The sequence below is a fragment of the Euprymna scolopes genome, chromosome 38 (genome assembly GCF_053919585.1).
Source record: "Euprymna scolopes isolate OS-2025 chromosome 38, ASM5391958v1, whole genome shotgun sequence".
Lineage (NCBI taxonomy): Eukaryota > Metazoa > Mollusca > Cephalopoda > Sepiida > Sepiolidae > Euprymna > Euprymna scolopes.
In genome coordinates this window covers 72608261-72631415 of record NC_136519.1, presented here as the reverse complement: position 1 = coordinate 72631415, position 23155 = coordinate 72608261, and the positions used below count along the sequence as shown (strand labels likewise).

The 23155-nt window shown below is 33.1% G+C and overlaps 1 protein-coding gene across 3 annotated transcripts in view; it reads right to left on the bottom strand.

Annotated features, from left to right (window-relative positions):
- LOC145263180 (uncharacterized) overlaps nt 1–23155 on the bottom strand; it is a 481342-nt gene that overhangs the window by 121238 nt on the left and 336949 nt on the right. For all 3 annotated transcript variants that reach the window (XM_080120227.1, XM_080120229.1, XM_080120228.1), the window contains exon 2: nt 14062–14181. In XM_080120227.1, coding sequence (XP_079976353.1) covers nt 14062–14173 — 112 coding nt within the window. In that variant the 5' untranslated portion in view covers nt 14174–14181. The remainder of the gene's footprint in view (nt 1–14061; nt 14182–23155) is intronic.

Sequence of the window (23155 nt, the reverse complement as noted above, 5' to 3'; positions counted from 1 at the left end):
GTCCATAGGGAACTCACTCACCCCCACGCGCACATTGACACACGTACAAACAAAGTCTTTTATATGCAAGTACAAGTCTATAGATCGATCGATAGATTTTATTAGTCTTAATTATTTTTGTAATTTTATTAAACTTGTCATATTGTTTTTTTTCTTTCAAAATTAAGCAGAATTTCTAAAAAAAAATGTCTAACCTAATAGATTCTGCATTGTCTGCAATCTTCATCTACTGTCGCGTCGTCACAGAGTATTTAAATAACGTGCAACTATAAATTAATTGCACTTGAATCTCCGAAATGAAAACAACCCAATCCAACAGAGTAGCTGCTAAATACTTTCGCTTCACGTTAGAGATGGTTAGATGTCGGAAGATTTTCGAGTTTTGGTATCTATTTTTTTTCTCGGAACACTTGCCTTTGAAATCCCGTTCCCGTCCCCGTCTCCTTAACATATAAAAATGCCCAACTCCCCAGCCAGATTAAGCACTCACCCTCTAAATCTGATTCTTACCACAGTAGCCTATAATGTTTCAGTAGTAATATGCTTTCTTTGGGGAGATAAACACACATACGCACGCACGCACACACACACACACACACACACACACACATATATATATATATGTGTGTATGTGTGTGTGTGTGTTTATGTGCGTGCGTGCGTGCGTGTAAATATAAATAAATAATTTGTGTGTGTGTGTGTTTTACAGAAGATCAGAATAATATTTTAAATCGAGACCAAAGAAAACTTATGATCGGTTTCTTCTATTGGACTACTCCCTTCAGCTCCATGTTTAATGTCTGACTTTTTTGGGAAATTATAGGTTCTCTTTGTTTAGATGTGAAACTGATGTTCGGATATTTTGCATTATATACATAAAATCATATAATGCTTTTATTTTTTAATTTTCTCAATAATAGTTGGATTCACCCACACTTACCTTATATCACACACACACACACACACACACACACACACACACACACACACACACACACACACACACACACACACACATATATAATGCGAGTATGAAAAGTAATATGGTTAAGATTCAACTTAGAAAAGTAAAAGGACTAGTTGTTAAAACTGGAAAAGAAAAAGACAAGATATTTTAGTAAAAAATAATAAATTTATAACTTAAAATATTGCAGCATTAAAAATTTATATACTGGCAATAAGTGTTTGTGAAAGTTTTACGACAGTTGGGAACAGTTTACGGACAATCTTTGGTTTGCAACAATTAAGGACAGCTTTCCTGTTTGGCATAGTCGAATGCAAATTGTGGCGCGGAGCAGATCGTGATGAGCTACAACTGGCGAATACAGCCTTGGTAAACGACTAAGATGTGGACGTTAGCGATCAGAGAGTCGATGGTGTCACACACTCAATGCCATTGAATTTTTAAAAATATTCTTAATACTGCAATATTTAAAGTTATAAATCTATCATACTTTTACTAGAATATCTTGTCTTTTTCTTTTCCAGTTTTGGCAACTAGTTCTTTTACTTTTCGAAGTTTAATCTTAACCATATTACTTTTCATGCTCGAATTTTTTTCTAAATAATCCATGATTTTTTCAGGCTTCGCTTTGAAATAAGATTTTTTTGTGTTCAATATCATACACATTGTCAACAATCCATAAAATATTATGACCAACTTCTTAAATTGACTAAATAAGAAAATTAAATAAGAGATGTGATTAAGTAAATTCAGAGAAAGAAGGGCCGAAAAAAGAGAAACAAAATTAATGGGCGACGTCGTAAGCGAAAGATAATCAGTCCTAGCACGACAAAGAGCATAACTATATTACCCAAATAAGATAGCATGCGAGCGACATTCCCGCTATGATTTATGAGGCAGTCGACGAGAAAAAGTTGCTAACATAGCCAATCAGCAGAAATCGTCTTTAAAACATTAATGTTGAGATAGTTGCTATGGTAATCAACCACCAATCAGTCTCTCATGTTCTTTACTTATTCTGAAAACTTTTGAACATCATTAATTTTGTTTTAATGAACAAAAATTGAATATTTTTATTTCACAATATAAGTTAGAAGGTGACCTATGAACTGTAAAATTGTTTGATATTTGTTCGCAAAATAGGTGAGCGGGAAAGCTTTAAAGTAGTTCCAAAATAATAAAACTATTACTTAACCTTTTCAGTGTTCAAAAGAAGCATTATCTATTTCGACAAGATACACCTGTAGAGAGTCGGAGGTTACATCGATCGAAAGCGTGTGAAAATGGCACTCAAGATGTGAACATAAGTCCGAAGAATCTAAATAATTTATATACATGTGTGTGTGTGTGTGTGTGTGTGTGTGTGTGTGTGTAAAAAGACATTCTATTCATTAGTCGCACCTGCGCAGCAGTAAATATTATCTTCATCTTCGCTATTTTCTATAAAGTTTTTCATAATTTTAAATCGTTAAATTTACTAATTGCAGTATCGTTTTGTATATTATTAATTGAAATTTCTGTTAAGATGATTTTATTTGAATCTTTTTTCTTCAGGTGTATCTTGTTGAACTCGGGAAATTTTCTGTCGCAATAGGACGTAATTTCGAACGGAACCCTCTATTTACTTCAGAGGAGAGGATAGCATACTCTCGTTTCATTAGTCATGTCTGGATAGAGGTGTTAAGTAATTTGCAATTGTATTTTTCAGCCGCCCACACTGAGAACTGAACTTTCAATAGTCCGATGGACTATCTAAATAATACGACTTTTCTACTTATAAAATTATTTGATGTAAACAGCTTTGAAAACTTTCAATACTTTAATTAAATAAGTATTTACTAAGAATTTTAAAACCAATTTAAATTCATTTCTATTCGATAGATTAAATGCTTCAAAATTTCTTTCAAATGTTGAAGTGTCTCGTTCTGTCAGCCATGACCTGGTAGAAGTCCTAAGTAATTTGTAGTTGTATTTTTGCGTATCGCCAGCACTGAGAATTGAACCTTCACTCTCTTGGGAAAAGTGTAACTTTAACTGAATTTACTAAATACTTTATCTTTTACTTGCGGATGAAGTAAAGGGTTTTGTTCGAATTTCCGTGCAGTTCCCGAGTTCGACAGAATGATTTCCAAGTGCGACAAGATACTTCTGAAGAAAGTCGGGGGTAACATCGACCGAAACGTTGCGTGAAAAAAAATCACTCAAGATAAAATCAGTAGTCCAAATAATGCAATGAATACGAATTTTGCAAACTCGTTTTAAAACATCAGAAATATAATAATGCATGGTCCTCCGTGAATGCACAGTGAACGAGGCATAAAAAATGACAAAGTTCAGCATTTGCCCCCTCCCCATTTAGCTCCAAAAGTCCCTAGGAGACATCAAATCTTGTTGAAAATGAACAAACGGTGCATTTTTAGGCCTTAACATATGTAAATTTGAGTTCTGCCCCATGCAAAAAAGAAATGACTAAATCCATCATTTGCCCCCCCCCTGATTTAGTTCCAAAAGTCCCCTAAAACCTTAACATATTTAAATTTGTGTTCAGCACCATGCAAAACTGCTAAATAGGCATACACAGAAAATTTTGGAAAAATATGATAAAATAGTCCCAAAAATAGAGTCTTTTTATTAGCCCTAAAAGAGCCTCTGGGGCACACGCAAAAGTTATCGCGAAGTATAGACAAACAAACTTATATAGTTACAACTTTATTTTATTAGTTATTATAGAGTTAATGTTCTATGTATTTTTATATATTATAAAGTTGGAATTTCAAAAATAAAATATATATCCATATGACTTGGGTTAATCAGCTTGAATTGAAACCGAATCCCAAACTTATGAATATATATATATATATAACTTTAATTCCTTCAGGCATAATCGAAACCGAAACCAAAACTTATTAAGGATTCTTGAAAAAATTGTTCATAAAAATATAGATTACTAAGGAGCCATAAGTTATAATCAAAAACGAAATCAAAACTTATGAAGAATTCTTGGTAAAATTATTTATTACAAGAAATAGAAGTATGTAGCAATTAAACAACCCGGATGTAAGCGTGACACAGAAAAGAACACACGCTATAATATTAATATATAGATAATTAGCAGGAAAGCTTGACGTTGCCCGGGATTCAATAAGAACCAACAAATATTCATCACTTCCTTTAATTATTACCTGCTCTAGTTAGGGACCCATTGCGGTGCACCGGGAGAATACTTCACATGCCTCCCTGCAGTGACTATTGATTGGATTTGATTTTAAACATAATAGCTTGCATTAAAGTTTAAAATGCAAAAGTAAAGTATCATTGTTCAATTGTGCTGTAAACAATCATTTGGAACGCGCCCCTGTCATATCGAAGAATCTACTGTTGATTATATACGGCGGAACTGTCTCCTGATGCGGTGATACACTTCTCAAATGCACTTGTGATGTTAAGTTGTAAAAGGGCGTTTGTTAAACATCAGACAATCGGATTTTTCGATTATCTATTTTTAATACTTACTGGAGGCATTCCGATAAAACCCCATCTACGAACACTCCCAGGCACATAAAATAAGTCTAAATTATCAAAACTCTATAAAAAAAAAAATTGCGAACCATAAAATGGTGTATTCTAATAAAATGCGCATTATCTTTTTAAATAAATGGTTCTGTTTTTTGTTAGTATAATAAAAAAAAAATGTATCATCACTAGGGCTGTGACAACAGAATATTCTTTTCATTGTTTTTACTCTCTAGTATATATCCGACACAGATAGACAGTTTATCACTCGAAAACACATCACTCTACATAAAAGCATACAGGATATCAACGGATACACACAATGAAAAGAATATGCTGCTGTCATAGCCCTAAGCATCATAACGTATGGTCAGGGCATACATTAACGTATGGACGCGCTTACATTTGATGACTTTGCGGCAGACTGATCTAAGCTGAGGCAAAATGAAAACGTAAAATAAAACTATATAAAATTTACTTCCGAATTTTTTTTTAGATGAGGATTAGTTATTCGTGATGATTGATACTTCTGACTATTTGTCTGATCTTAAGTGTCATTTTCACAAAGTTTCATTCGATGTAACAATCTGACCTTCAAGTGTAACTTATCGAACTCGGTTAATCTTTCCGTCAAATTCAGGAATATTTCTCCTAAACTCTGGTATTTGCACGAAATTTCAAACGGAACTCTTTAGTTAATCAACGAGGGTAGCATGTTCTTGTTTCGTAAGCCATAACTGGGTAGAAGTTGTATTTTGCGTGTCGCCTACAAGGACCCGACGCGTAGTGGATAAAAGACTCGGTAAAAAGTTCAGTTCCAAGTTACTCTTCCGGAGGTTGATGTTTTCAATCCTCACTGCGGACAACATACAAAAATTATTTATCAAAGAAAAGCGCATTACAGATTTCAGAGATATCCCATGGCTTCATTGAACTGGGAAGACCTTTACTGTTTAGAAAAAGACGCTTATAACCCATTTAAATCATGTGTGTTTTAAACTTGAAAAATGAAATAGATGACGGCGGGCATTGCTTTTATTGTTTATTGCTTTTTGTTAAGTTGTATCTTATAAAGAAAGAAACTTGCTTACAACAGAGGACTATATGGTCATTTGGGGCTTAATAATAACTAAGTATTATTTAAATATAACATAATTACCGATTACCGCAGCATTAAGAATTGACTATATAATGTTAAATTGAAATTTAAAAAATTAATGCTGCAATATTTTAAGTTATAGATTTATTATATTTTTTACTATAATATCTTGTCCTTCTCTTTTCCAGTTTTAACAACTAGTCCTTTACTTTTCCATGTTTAAGTTTAACCATATTATTTATCATGCTCGGATTTTTTCTAATGTAATCCATGATTTTTCCAGGCTTCCAATAAAGTCACTTGTTCTTTGTTTAACTTCAGTCTTATTTTTTTGCCCCCATAAATATCATATACACATATGTAATAACAATGTACGGCATTCATCTGCTTCAATATACCCCCTGCAATTATCTCCCTTTCACTCTGTATGTTTCACTTATAACTTCTATTTTTGTGACAGCGGTGAATTAGTAGCAACACTAGTCGCTGAAGCGACGTGGTTGCTATGGAAACCAGTCATAAAAAACGTCACTCACCGCCTTACGTTTTTATTTTTTTACGATTTTGAACACCACTAAATTCACCATAACTTTCGTTTTGCTGAACGAATATTGAAAATTTTTCACAATATAGATGAAAAAGTGATCTATAAACTGTAATAATTGTTTGACATTTGGTCGAAAAATAAGTGAGTGGTGAAGCTTTAAAGCAGTTCGAAATGACTCAAATTACCACTTAAGCATATCATTCAAACATGGTAGTGTTTGAATGATATAGAAAAAGTCTTGCGTTTACTATAATCTTTTTACACAAATATTTCGCAAGTATAAATCATGTAAAATATCTGCATGAATATAATTACACGTAATAGTTAACTAAAGATGATCGTCCCATAAGAAAACCGAAAAAAACTAATAGGGAATAAATAAAATGAATGTTTAAAAGAATATGGAAATAAGTTAAATCTTTTGCAGACGGATGCAATTCTAGGACCCATATATAACAAAGTTGTATTTTCTTCTTGAATAAGCAGAAAAAAGGTGTTTTAATATGAACATCAATACACAAAAAAATATAGGAGTGTATATATATATATATATATATATATATATATATATATATATATATATATTATGTCAGGTCATGTCATATGCTACTGGTACTATGTAACCCAGTACTACATGGCCTCATGGTCGCGTCACCGGCGACTAAACTGGTTATCCCACTAGATTTGTTTGGTAAGGAGGGTGGCTAGTCTCCCTGAAGGATTAAAAACAAGACCTTCCAAAGGGCGAATGAACCCTTTTTCGGGGTCAACGGCTAACTAGCACCGTGTGTAGATGGAGAGGGTTCCGGTAATCTGTGGTGAAGGCAACCTTTCTTGGAGAAGCAAATCTCTGATTTAAAAAACCATAAAGTGGGAGACCAGTACCCGCATTAAGCTGGTCTGCAGTTTAACTTGTTGCTGACCATCTTGCTCTTGCTTGTTGCTGGATCTCGACATTTTGAACCGAGAGACTTAGCTGTCGTACAAAGCTAAGACTCTGTAACATCATCTGTGTATAGATACTCCCTCAGGGATTTGTCTATTAAAATGGTCCTGTGGCGATGGAAGTTATTTTTGGGCTCATGGACTTTAAGTGTCTGAGGGAGTGGCACTCGTCATTATATATATATGTGTGCGTGTGTGTAAATGCAATACTGAAATGCTATAGAATTACATATTGCATAATGTTGTAAACATAACGCGCAAATAAAAATTAGTATCAATATTCATAAGATGATTCCAAAAAGATAAAGTAGTCATATATGCGAGATAGAGCAAGTATATAAATTGAAATTCTGAATTCAATGATATAGAATTACAACAAAATTTATTGTTTGACAAAGGTGTACTAATAATTAGGTGTACTAATTATTGGGTGTACAAATTATTGGTGTACTAATTATTTAAATTTTTACCTTAATCCATGATTTTTCAATGAATAGCTCATCTCATTAAAAAGAAATTAGAAGTAGAAGAAAAATGTTAATAGGAAAATAAATATGGGTAATCATAACTTTTGCTTATTAGCACATAAACTGAGAATTAAAATTGTAATGAAAGTGAAAAAGGGTATTCCATGGTTAAAATAATGATACAGGAACAGTTGTATAATCCAATGAATATTGATATTATTCCAGAATTAATTGCGTTTTTAAAGCATATTTCAGGTTGAAAAGTAAAATCCAAGTCATGTATATTTGGTAATCCATTCTTTTCAATGTGGTAGTCCTTTAAAAAAATTCCTTTAAATAAATCGATATTCGTACGGACAAAACACTGAAATGAATTCACTGAAAAGCAGTTTTCATGTACGCCTTTGTCAAACAATAATTTTTGTTGTAATTCTACATAATTGCGCATGCACTAATCCGAAACGTTATCATCACAACTGAATGAATATTACAATTATTATTTCCATCAAAGCCAATCAATGTCACATTAAATTCGCTGATGTAATGTTTGTAAGTGTATCCTGAATAGTTTCGTACCTTTAAACGGACGCACAGTAGGAATACCGCTTTTTCCTTCATATAACAGACTAGCAGAGTTACCTGATGTTGCCCGAGATTGAATAAGAATCAACGAATTTTTCCACACTTCCAATAATTATATTGTCATCGAAATCGATGAAATTGATCATTCATTTTTCAATTTAATCGAGTGATTGTCTGTTCTAATTGAGGACATTCCGACATAAAAGCTAAGAACATTCCTATATACATTAAATTCATTTATGTGAATTTTTTAAGATATTGGCTTAGCCATTTCGGAGTTCATAATGAACAAACTCACCCACATAGAAACACGCGCGCACACACACACTGTGTGTTTTCTCCTCTTTTTCTTCACACGTACTACTCCCCCCCTCTTCTGTACATCCCCTTATCCTATTACTCACATCTTCCTTCCCATCTTTTTTTATTGTTCTTCAAACCCATACTTATTCTTCCCCGTTTACTTCTACTTTCTAATTTCTTTATTTCAAGCTATTTATTTATCTATTCAAAATTCACTTAATATCTCTTTCGTTTGGTTTTGTCATTATCGTAAAAAAATTCGTGTTTCACGCCACCACCACCCTCGAAAAACGTAGCGACAAAATCATTCACGAAAAATAAATAAATAAATCGCGCGGACATTTCTCAAAAGAAAAATTCCTTTTTAAACCGGAAGTTGGCTTAATGTAACGATTCTGGCTCAAATGTATCCCGACCCCATTGCTACGAACAAATGTTGCTAATAATATTAAGTTGTCTCCCCACGGAGAGTTAGTGTCACCACAAATAAAATTCCATACGCAATTCCCAGCATGCTGTGCTATGCTGTTCCCCATGAAATATCCACTGAAACATGAATAATTAAAACCTATTTATAATCGGCATTTATCACCAGGAATATGATCTGTTGGATACAAAGAGTTTACCCGTCGCTTATATATATATATAATATATATATATATATATATATATATATATATATATATATATATATATATATATATATATATATATATATATGTGTGTGTGTGTGGGTGGGTGATTATTACTCGCTATAAGAAAGCAAACACTTGAATTATCTTCACTAGTACGTACATATACATATATATATATATATATATATATATACACACACATTTTAATGCTTGGAAATGCTTCTATCAGGACTGAAGGTCCACCTCTGTGTGGAAGAAATTGATTTTCCAGCAAGACAACGCTGCGATACACACTTCTCGACAATCACGAGAATACTTTTCTTCAAATAATATAGAATTGTTAGATCATCAAACATGTTCTCCGGACCTCAATCCCATTAAAAATCTTTGGGGATGGATGGCAAAAGAAGTGTTCAAGGATGGAACCCAGTATAATTCGATAAAGGAACTTTCTGATTCAGTTTTCAATACATGGGATGAAATTTCTTCGCAACTGATAAAAAACTTAGTCGCAAGCACGCCGAAGAGAATTTTTGAAGTAATTTGTAATAATGGAGGCTATACTTAATACTGAGATCCTTTTTAGTAATTTATAATTGCCTTTTGTTAGATAAATTATCAGTGGTCTTATCATTTTGACCAGGTGAAAATGTTTTTTTTTTTAAAATAATTATTAGATCAAGGTTAAGGTTTCGAATGAAGCAGATTTCATTTTTTCCATGTTTTCCCTTTTGGCAATGGTTTCAACCATTTGTTTGATTAAAAATTCGATAATATGAGTAAACGCTTACTTTCTTAAGTGGTCTTATGATTTTGACTAAGACTATATATATATATATATATATATATATATATATATATATATATATATATATATATATAATTTCATTTGGACAGACAATTTTTAACAACAGAAATTTATTGTTTGAATAAAGGATACTATAATAATGTATTCTTTAATCAAACCATAAATTTCTCTTCTGAAAAATGATGTTTTTCTGAATGAAATTTTAACAAAAACTATTAATTCCATCAAAGTAGAATAGCTCAATATATACTTGATTTAAAAAGTACTAACCATTAAATGGAATCTGCCAAAATTTGAGTCTAATTACAGGTTATTCAAGTCAAGTAACTGCTTTAAACTTTCAAAACAATACGGAAAATCAGAATTTCGTATGCTGAGAAATCATTGGTTTCTGATGGACAATAATACTGTTCAAACAAAGCAATGACTTTATGAGTGTTATTCGAAGTCTGCTCTGCTAGAAAGAGTGAATCTAGCCTTTGGGCAAAGATCACAGTGTAGTGTCTGTTCTGATGCTACACTTAAATTAATTTGTCCTTAGTCAGTAGAGAGGGAAACCTTTCTATATTAAGGTCATTTTTATTTGTGTTTCTACTTCCACAGTGCCCCTTTTTGGGGAGCTGGGTTTCCCCCACATTAAAAACAACCTTTTGTCACATGATGTTCTCGTGGGGAAGCAAATAAATAAGTAGCAACAGTGGTTAAAAATGGGGTACGCTGAATTTTAAAGCGGCTGGTCGTTTAAATTCGGCAATTGTTCACGAAAACTTTATAAAAATGCGCATAAACTTGTTTAATACGATCGTAAAGAGAAAGTTTATGAGAGATGAATTAAAGATATTCGAAATGCAGTGTATTTACGATTTCGCATTAACATTTGTCAGTGAGAAAGTTATGGTCAAAATGGGTGCCGCGTTTGCTTACAGTGGATAACAACAACAACGTTATGACTATTTTTAACGTTGTTTTTAATTTTCAAAATGAGTTTTCTTTTTGTTAATACGTAGCAATCGATGAAACATGGATGCACCGTTTCCCTCCCGAGTCAAATCAGCAGGCAGTTGTTGACAGCAGTAAGTGAAACCGTTCAAACGAACAAAAACGCGAACAAACAAAAAAGGCATAGGCCCTTGTATTTTGGGGCACCCTAGTTATTTTGTTCATCGTAGCCTTGAGAAAAAAAGGAAACTATTAATAGGGAATATCCTATACGTAGAATTATTGGTTCATTTGAAAAAAAAAGAAAGAAATCGCCAACGAATCTATATATATCTATAAAAATTAAAGTGTCTGTCGGTGTGTGTATCTCTATATCTGTGTGTCTTTGTGTGTACATTGTTCTACGCAATAATTCTGTCAATTTTAAGTCTACAGACTCGAAATTTGATATACAAGGTACTGAGATTTTGGAAAATCGATGTGATCGGTTTTCGGCCAGAAATTTTGCGATTAAGGCGTCAAATTTCAACGATCTGACCTTTGAGAACTCTACCAAACTCCCCCGACAATTTTCAGTCTAAACACCTGAAATTTTAGATATAGGTTCATTGGACATGGATCTAACTTAATAACTTGATTTGAGCCCAAACGAAGAAATTTTAAGGGGTCATAATAGAGATCAAAGTTTAAAAAATTGAACACTTTTTTTTTTTTTTGCTAAACATACATCTCCAAATACCCGGGCAATGCAAGGCACCCATGCTAGTTGGCTATAAATGAACACAAAAAACAAAAATGCTCTCTTACCAAGACAATGCATCGTGTTATAACGATGTCAAGACTACATAAATTTTACGTCGAATTATTTTCGTACTCACACTATTCTTAAGATCTGGCCCTCAGCAACCACTGGCTGTGCAGGCCTCAAACTAATGTTCCAATGAAGAAGTGATAATTGAAATGTATTCTGAACACAACTACTAATCGTTCTACAAAAGCGAATTGAATTCTTAGAGATGCGATGTTGCCATCCTATTTGAAATAAAGATAGCTTTATGATGCATATACAACCGGCAAAACCTAATAGACAGCGGTTCTGTTTACAAAGGGTGAGTCGTTTTAAACGAACGTAGATAGTCTACAAGATATTTAGAAGATATTGCGAGTGATCATCACTCTTGATGGAAAATGAGTCAATACTGATTTTTTTAACGCCCGTCAGAATTTTAAGCAAATTCTTCATTGTAGAAGACGTATATGTATTATTTAAAACGAAAGTGATTTTTTTCTTTTAATCATGAATGATAAAAATAAATTTTCCATGTGGTTATTAAGTTTGTAAAGCACACACACCCACACACATATCCAGCATAATCACGTTGACACACCGGTTCTCGCCAGATCACCGGAGTTAAGCAACGTTGACCGTGCCTAGTACCAGATGGGTGAGTATTTGAAGAAGGCTAGGCGCTGTATGTACCACGCCAAGTCATAAAAATTTCCAAGTTGTTATCTAGGGGCGCACTAATTCACTGGGAGAGATGTACTCCCAGTCTTCGTTAAGACATGCATCTAGGAGTAGGGTAACTCCGATTTAATAACCTGCGGTCTACTGTATACTCTGTTATCTGCACCGACAAAGGTTAGCAGTAATGCCAAAAAGCGTCGTTGGTTCTACGCAAAGCCTTCACCACTATAAACAAATTATCTGTATGGATTTCCGAGCAACTTAGTTGTGGTGGAGGCTCATACGTCGAAATCGACGGGTTAGCCCATTATATATATATATATATATATATATATATATATATATATATATATATATATATATATATATATATGTGTGTGTGTGTGTGTATGTGTGTGCTATTTTCACGACTTCCGTTCGTTCGAACACTTAAGATTGTCTAATGTATTCGCCCGAATTTAATATTCGCAGTATGTTATAACTTTTTTTTCCTTTTTTTAATGAATAGTATCTCCCGATCGAATAATCTATAATCTGAAAACCGCGACACACATACATACGTACGTAGGATAAAAGTAATACGGTAATAATATATAGATATATATATACACACACACACATTATATATATACGAGCAAACAGTTAATAAAACATGTTAGAGACACTTTGAAATGAGTTTAAAACATATTTAATCTGAAAAGGAAACACTTAATAAGTGGATAGTCCTTAATCCACGGAGTTTCGAAGAAATACTTTCCTTCTCATCAAAGGCTAGGAATTAGCAAAATGCGGGATCGGATTTTGCATACAAAAGTATTTGATGAAACTGCAAGTAAGTCAAAGATCTTACTTGATAAGAAAAAGTGAAGCAGAGGGAATATGGTGAAGAAGAAGGTGATTACACGTGAATGGATAGTCAGGTAAAAGGTAAATAATCCAATGACGGTAAAATCCAAAAATATAAATCCAAGAAAGTTAATTGAATTTCCATTCGCACAAGTAAAATCCAAGGAAATCACGTAATTGGAAGATGTTCCAAAATAATCCAAAAGGCTGAAATCCATGGAATAATCCACAAATATGTACAAAGAAAAGGGGGAAAATTCCAATAATATAAATAAAAGAAAAATAAGATATGCATTTGACACGGCTGCCGAGACATAATGCAATTAAGAAAGATCAGGGAAGAAGAAGAGAAAAAAATCAGTGAAGAAGAAGAGAAAAAGAGTTAAATGGTGATAGAATTAAATATAAAATAGAAAAGCAAATGTTAAAATGACCCAGACAAAATGATGTTAAAAGGCGCGAAAAGTATGGGGCAAAAAAAAAAGGTCAACTAAAATGTACATGTTATTAGTTAAGGAAATGTTAGCAAGAGTTGTTATTATAAACTCTATCTCCTATTTGGTTTTATCGAGCTTTTACATCTGGTTGAGATTACTTTATAAATATTAATTCTTTAATATTTATAATATACTTTAGTTTTACCACCTTGGATCATTTTGGTAAATTTAATTGTAATTTATATATATAATTATATATATATATATATATATATATATATATATATATATATATATATATATATATATATATATATATGAGAGAGCGGGAGAAAGAAAAAGAGAGATAAGAACACCATATTTGTCTTCTTTAGCCCCCCCCTACCACTTTCGCATCAATTCAGCAATAATAATTAAAATGACTTGTTTTCTGTTGTTACCCTGACCGATTCCATGATAGATCTATTGAAATTGTCTGAGAATTCTTCAAAACGCCTTTTATACTTACAAGAATGCAAACATTCGATGATCGTGGTCGCATCTATGTAATATCCTCCGCATAGTATACACGTGAGATTTGGATTTATCTCAGAGATTTTCAGCCGTCCTATCCGGTGCATTTCCGTCACTGTAAAATAAAACAAATAAATAAATAAAACAGTTGCAGATTTTCAAATGCATTGAGTACAAAAATAAATAAAAATATTGAGTTGGCTATAAAGTTCTCGGTTAGTTTTTTAGGTCGACATTAACTGCAATTCAGTTTTCTAACACTTTTACTAAATTTTTCTCTCACTGACTGTTTAATATTAAAAAGACTAGTCAATAATACTTTTTCAACTTTATTATAGACAAATAAATTTCCATAGAATAATGACTGCCATTAAAATAAAAATTACAGCTGATCTCTGAATCAATAAATACCGAGGGTGCGTGTGAAAATATCGGCAGCGGCCTAAGGATAGCTGGCTAGCAAAAATATTAGCAGTAGCAGCCATTAAAGCATGTAAGCAAATTATAAAGCGTGTGCGAGCTTGCGTTACAAGTAAAAGAGAAAGAGACACCACGTATATTAATTTATTTTTATTTCGGACTACTAGTCTCATCTTTATTAGTTATTTTTCATCTTTTATTGAATTGTTTATTCACAACGTTTCGGCCAACTAATTCCTCTGACCTTCGTCAGGTCGTAACCGCGACGGATAGGAACTTTGAATCTCCTAACTGCATTCTCAGCCATCACTGCCATCCGTAGTTGTTGTTGTCTCACCACATTTTGGCCAATTAACCTATGGCACGCTTTGTAAAGTCAGAGGAATTAACCTCTGGCACGCTTTTTGAAGGGCAGAGGAATTAGTTGGCCGAAACGTTGTGAATAAACAATCCAATAAAAGATGAAAAACAACAACTAATAAAGATGAGACTAGTAGTCCGAAATAAAAATAAATTAATATATATAATGCTCATCTCAAAAATGAATTCCAATTAAGGAATAATAGAGACACCACGTGGTTGAAAAAAAGTTGTGCGCCGGGGAAAAAGGACGTGTTAATACGAGGGCGAGAAACCGAGTTGGTGAGGAGAATTTGTTTTTTAAAGTACATCTGTATGTAAAAAGACTTTGAAAAAAAAAATGAAATGCTTTGTTTTGGAAGAACCACGAATAAATGCACTTCACTCTAAAAATTGGATTTTTATTTCTTTTTTGTTGTTTTCTGTAACGTTACACAATTATAAAATAGATCTACACATATCAAATACCAGGGATGTAAATAAAAGTAAAACTTATTTATTCGTATTATTTATCTACAAATAGGATAGCGGGTGTATCATTTATTTGGTGTCACGTTTACATCCGAGTGACTGTCGTTTAATTGTTATGGACTTCTTGTAATAAATAATTTTACCAAGAATTCTCCTAAAGTCTTAGCTACGGTTTCGATTATAGCTGATGGCACTGCAGTAATCTATATTTTTTATAAATAATTTTACCAAGAATTCTCCATAAGTTTTGGTTTCGGTTTCGATTATAGCTGATGGCAATACAGTAATCTATTTTTTTATAATTAATTTTATCAAAATTCTTCACAAGTTTTGGTTTCGGTTTCGATTATAGCTGATACACCAAAGTCATTTGGATATTTTTTTTATTTTTTATTTTTGAAATCCCAATTTTATAACAGATAAAAATCGACAGAACTCTATGATAATATATAGGAATCTGCAAGGGTTAAAATATCATATTTAAGCATACTTTACGACCGGTCTACGCTGGACGTCTCTGCTAACTTAGATAAATACTTTTGCAGTTTTAACAGAAGAGCTACAATAATATCAGGGCGTCTCCACTTACGGTGAACATTTACAGAATGCCAACATCAATATATTACATATGAAAGACTCCATTGTGGAAATCCCATGGGGTCCCGCTAGTTTAAATTATTCGAACTATTAGTCTCATATTATTCGCACAACGTTTCAGGCGAAATAACGACTGGCCTACTTCAGATTTTGTTCCAACATGCAACCCGTGACATAACGAATAAAATACTTAATAAACTTTAGTTGTGACACTTTTCGAGGTTGAAGGTTCAATTCTCAATGAAAGCGATACGAAAAATACAATTGCGAATGATTTCAAACTTCTACCGGGTGATGGATTGAGAGCATTTTTTTTACAAAGGAGTCACCACTTATCAAGGCCCGGAGGCCACTCGAGGATAAGGGTTATGGAGTGTACAGTAGTCAATGGGATAATATTGTAATCGTTAGTAATGCGTATTTGCTAAATTGGATTACTTAAGGGGGCGGTTCATCAGGAATTTGTTTATGTTTAACTTGAATACAACCAAGTTGTAGTCAGCTGGGAAGCAGGCAAACGGAAGACAATTCCACAGGCGTGCAGTTCTAAGAAAGAAGCTATGTTTATGGAATCTACATTTTGATTTAGGCACAGATAAAGAGTGGGGAAAAGTATTGACAGTGGGTTAAGCTAGACGAGTATTTTTCGTAAAAGATTGGCAAGGGGGGACTAGAGCATGCTATCCTCATGGATTAAATAAAGGGTTCTATTCAAAATTCCGTGCAGATTCTTGTGTTTGATAGAAAGATTCTCGAATTAGACAAAATTCACCTGAAAAAAAATTAGAGTTTACATCGGCCAAAACGTTGCGCGAACAACGATCAATGAAATAGTCCAATAAATCGAAATATCACAAATTATTAATCATCATCTCAAAGATGCACATTGTTGGGTGTTGAAGAAAGTCGACAAGATGAAAATTGGTGCTTTTGAATTGTGGTGCTACCGTAGACATGGTCGTGTAAGCTGGGTGGACAAAGGTAAGGATTCTGGAGAAGATTGGACCATCCTGAAAGCTTCTGGATAACACCAATGACAGAAAATCGCGATTTTAGGGACATGTGGCCAAAAGAAATGACTTAACAAAATATCTGCTCTTTGGTACAACATCTGGCAAAAGAGGACGAGGAAGACCCAAAACAATAATGTCAGACAACGTGAGGGATATCGCGTACATTAGCATGGCTGAGTTGTTCAGAATGACGCAGAATTGGAGTTAATGGCGACGAATCGTGACCATTCCATCAAAAAGAGAGAGAGAGACAGACAGAGAGACAGAGAGAGATTGGTTGTTTTTTTTTGTTTACGGTATATCAACCCTTTTAGGTTATTTAATTATTAATCACCTGTTCATAGAACTAATTTGGATAACAGTGAAAACCTGCTAAATATCTTCTATTACTGATACCGATACTCTATTAAAACTACAACCAATCACATGGTTGTGCTAAAGCTATCAGTAAACATGAAAAGAAAAAAAGAAAAAACATTTTTTGCTCAATACTCATTCTCTAAAGATGGCCCCGGAAGAAATCGAAGGCACTTGAGTGCGGAAAATTCACCTGTAAATTGTAGCTGGAAACATGAGAATAAATTAAGGGTCTGGAAAGGATCGGGAAAAAACATGAAGAGATTTGGGTATAATATATTTCACGAAATATGCTACCAAAATCTCTCCTCTACTCTCTCCTCTCTCTCTCTTATATATATATATATATATATATATATATATATATATATATATATATATATATATATAAATATAATGGAAATAGTATTCCGACAAAATAGAGAAAATAAAAAGGACCAAACCGTATTATGTGTTCATCAACGTTTCGTCTTTATTTCATCCAGAGGAAGTCTCGAAGTAAAGACGAAACGTTGATGAACACATAATACGGTTTGTTCCTTTTTATTTTCTCTCTCTCTCTCTCTCTATATATATATATATATATATATATATATATATATATATATATATATAGTTTTGAAAATAATAAGCGGAAGTTTCTCAAGAGCTCTTCCGGGTATCATCTCGTCAGGAGAAAATCGATAGCGTACGAAATAATATTGTGTCGAAAATAAAGAGTTCTAATGGGGAACTTATTGAATGTGCCAAAAGTACGGGGACACTAAAATAAAGTTATTAACGTTTAAAAAACGATTAAAATATTGGCACAACGAGGGAGAAAAAAAAAACGGGAGAAAAGATTCAAAGTTCCCCAAAGAGAAACAATGCGTTAGATGTTTCCTTTTGCCGGCACAAAGAAGGTTGACGCACCGCAATAGAGACAGACTCCAACATCTTTAAATGTTTTTTGCAGTCCGCCCTATGTAGCACCTCGAACCAATCTATTTTATATCTATCGGCACAGCACGGGTTCTCAACCAAATGCTGGCCAATAGCAGAGTCCAAGGCTGCAGAAGGAGGGAGACTACCAGACCCCATCCTCACTTGTCTGGAACATGCTGGTTTATACGAGTCAAAAGGTGCAAGGATGTTCGCCCAACATAACCATTATTTTTTTAAAATTATATATATTCTTTATGTAAATATATTCATATCTTGCTACGATGTGCAAACCGTTTCAATCATATTAGATATAATCAGGCAAGAAGAATTAAAGTGCAAAAATTTCAAATGTTCCAGACCTTTTAAAATTTTGAGGAGAGAGAAATTGCTATTACTGGCAATGGCCAAAAATTAAGGTTCTTTTAATTTTTGCACTTTAATTTTTCTTGCCTGATGAAATCAAATATATAACTTGCTCTCTTTGATTGAGCACTATCAACGACCCTTGTTGAAATTCAATTATTTCCAATTTTTGGACATCTTCCTATCTGATTATATATATATATATATATATATATATATATATATATATATATATATATATATACACACAATGCTCCATTTTCATCCTTTTAATTTATATCAAATTAATTAAAGTAGCTTGACAGAATAAATCCAAAATTATGTAAGAAATTCAATATGAAATTTATTACGTTTATAAATAAAATATACGGTGTTATTTATATTATTTAAATTTTTGTACAAAATACTTATATATATATATATATATGTGTGTGTATTGATAAATAGACACATATTTATACATAAACGCACATATATATACATATATATACACACAGACACATGTATATATATATATATATATTTTTTTTTTCAAATAAAAGTAAAATAAATATAAAACATTAAAAATAATTAATAATGGAAATACATAAAACATATAAACAAACAGAGGTGGGGTAATACTATAATCCGAACTCTATAAAAATACAGTAATTTTGTACACACATATATGTTCCTGGGCAAAGACGAAAAACACGCGTAAAGGAGACATTTTAATTAAATTAATGTGTTAGAAAATAAGTATTACGGAGCAATTAAGAAATTTGTATCGGTAACGTTTTTGTTCTCGTGCTTTTAAGGAAGTGGCGTTTGATCAACGCTGCTGGGGCTCCATGATATAAAATACTGTTTTGTTTGTAATTACTCGAAATATATTTTTCTTAGTAAAATTCTGATGACCCTCTACAATGTGTGTGTGTGTGTGTGTGTGTGTGTGTGTGTGTGTGTGTGTGTGTGTGTGTGTGTGTTAGTGTGTGTGGACAATATCAGGTTTAACGTGAATTCGAATTCTTGGAGTCCAAATAATGCAGCTTTTTCAACAGAAAAATCTATTTAAAAACAAAGGACTTCGGATTAAAAGTTTTATTTTTGTGTTATACTTTTAAACGTTGAGAAACCGCTAAGACTATATGTGGGTATATGCTCGCACGCGCGTGTGTGCGTGTGGACGCGTGTGAATATTTAAGTTTGATAAATAAGCCTGACTCCAAAGATTATTACAAACTAACAATTTTCATTATTTTTTTTTTCAATTCGAGATATTTTTTTTTAATTAAATCTAATTGGCTATACGGTCTTAAGATCGCCACAGCCAGTAAACGGTTGTACTCGCATAATCGTGTTAGTGACCGAATTAGATTAGCTCTATAAACTGTATTAGCCGGCAGTGCAACGTTTTCTCTTTCGTATAGAATAAATGCCATGTTTTTGATGATGTCGTTCGCCTTCTTTCCGGCCACATGCACGCGGTGGCCAACGGGAGGAGAGGGCCAAATTCCCTTACCCCGTTCACGTAAGAAAGGAATAATAGGATGAATATATAACGTTATCTGCTTCGGCTATGGCGTGTCGTCGCGTCGTATAACCTTTCCGTAATCGAATCTATTATGCTAAACAACAACGCAATTGAATTAAGGCGATCGCGTTCCGTCGGCTTGATTTCCCTCGACTCTCTATTATTTCACCTACTTTCGGATACGAAACATGGCGTCTCCTGTTGTAGCCGGTGAACAGGAACAGGAAAAAAAAAATGAACAAAAAGGAGAGCGCATAGTAGCAAAGGGAGATAATCAGTTCGAAAGAAAAAGTCACTATCTGTATCCAGTTGTTTTTAATTATTTTTGTTATGAAAACTGCCCCAGACAAGGCATGAAGTCACTTGATGTAAGGAGGTTGGTTGGTTGTTTTTGTTTTACGGCATATCAACCCTTTTCGGGTTATTTAATGCCGAATCCAAAGATTTTGAAGAAAATTTTTTTAATAGAATATATTTGTTGTTTTCACGTCGGTTTCTATTTAACCCATATTTGGAACCCTAACAGGTACTACCACTCCGGGTGAGAGTGGACCTGGGAGCAATGGTAATTAAAAGGTTGCTCCACACTCCCCAAAGCCCACAAGCTGGGGCCTCACCACTGGATATAGTTTAAGGTCATATCCAGGACCCCCATTGAGGGACTTTTACCCTCTGCAGGGGGGGGGGGCAGTCGGCGTATTCTAATGCCTCACCGACAGGGCCGATGTAAGGAGGTAAAAAGTTAAATGGAAATAATAAAAGTAGTGGCACTTAGAGAACATCGTTTCGTATTTAAATTATAGAATACGAAAGTAAAATAACAATGTGTTTTTTTTTTTACCAAATAAAAAGTTTATTCATCATAAGCAATAAACAAGTTTTTGACTTATAAACGTTTGACTTTTTTTGTTAATTATCTTTTCCGTTTGTGATATAAAATCCCTCGTGAGTAGTAGTCCGTGAAGGCGTGAATCACAGTTGGTTTAAATGTCTCTTGTGCTACACGTGGCTGCATGTTATGGGTTAATAAGAAAAGTATTAGCACTTCCAAACATTGTATTGTATTTGAAGAAAAAAATGTCAAACCCAATAAAGATTTTTTTACAAGTCGAAAGTTTGTTAATTCTTCAAGAAAAATAAATAATCTATTTTAAAGGAAAAGCACAAACACTACTCGTTATTTGGCTTTCTAATTTCTATAATACAAATTAAATATAAATAAAATATTACTTCAAGGTCAAAAACTAGCTAACAGCAAGCCGCGCGTGCGTGGTCCCCCTCTGGTCCTGCATGCGAGATGACGTCACAAAAAATAGTGAAGAAATTATGAATGTGAGTATAGGTAGCATTTTTCCTTTTACGTATATTTCATTAAATAAAGTAGAAGATTTTTTCTATAAATTCTGTTTTAGATCCTTTCTAACGGTCTTCACTTCTGGCAAAAACTGGCTGATATAACCGCCATATTTGTCATATACAATCCATCTACATTCATAGGCAGGGTTAGATTTGAGCAATTGATAGAATTCGTTTAAAATAACGTGTACATTTATTTCATTGCTATTGTAAAAGTGTGAATTAATTCCATCAATTAATAATTAATATATTTTTTAAAATATTATATGTGTGTGTGTGTGTGTATATTTACTTTTTTTTTTTTTACTAAATATTAACAATTTGGATTTCTTAATACTTGACACTCGACTCTTAATTCTTAACACTAGCATTTCACGCTTATTCCAGCATCAGTGTATGAAGTAGTAATTACTGCTTTTCGGGAGATTCGAACTCTATAAGCAAAGCCATTCTTGACTCTGCGAGGTAGTGTCTTTCCTCTAGGACACCATCAATTAACATATCAATGGAGGGAAATTAAGTACTTATGAAAGCATATCGACGGGTTTCCAGAACACACACACACACACACATTTTATATATAAGTGACCTTCTCTGTCTTTGTGAGGAACGGTCTCTACTAATCTGGCAATATTGGATCTAAAATCTTGAAATTTGATATATATTTGACTTAGACACGTGAAACCAATTTGTTTTGGTTTTAAACCAGTAAAAATAACTGCTAAGCAGTCAAAATTTAAATAATAATAGAACATGACACGTAAATTACCTTAAATGATCTAGTACGCATGCGCAAACATACCTTTATATCTTTAACAACGTTATTTTTGTAAACTTTTGAGTGCGTATGAATTTAGGTCAAACGATAACAAATAAAACTGGACAGCTGTATGATTTCTTTCGATTCTAGCTGATGGCACCTAGGTCATTTTTTTTTTTTACTTTCGAAATCACTAATATATAGTGGGTATATATTATGATAATCATAATAAATACGAAATTAGAATAAATTAAAATATATTTAAGCGTATTTTACCATTGGGCCTCGACGGAGGAGGAGGAGGAGCGACACTATTATATATTAACTATAATGTAATAATAAATAGATAATTGGCTCTATAATAATAATTAATACGAAATCTGCATGAATTAAAACATCACATTTTAGCGTATTTAACCACCTGGTAAAACATCATATTACCACCGGGTGAAACATATGTAAGAGTATTTTACCACCGCGAAAAATATCATATATTAGCGTATTTTACCACCAATTAAAACATTTTTGCATATTTAACCACCGGGTAAAATATATATTTAGCGTATTTTACTACCAGGTAAAATATCATATTTTAGCGTATTTTACCACCGAGTAAAATATTATATTTAAGCGTATTTTACCACCTGGTAAACTATCATATTTTAGCGTATTTAACCACAGAGTAAAATACCATATTTTAGAGTATTTTACCACCGGGTGAAACATCATATATCAGCGCATTTAACCACCGGGTAAAATATCATATTTTAGCATATTTTACCACTGGGTAAAACGTCATATTTTAGCGTATTTAACCACCGGGTAAAACATCATATTTTAGCATATTTAACCCCAGGCTAAAACATCATATTTTAGCGTATTTAACCACCGGGTAAAACATCATATTTTGGCGTATTTTACCACCGAGTAAAATATCATATTTTAGCGTATTTTA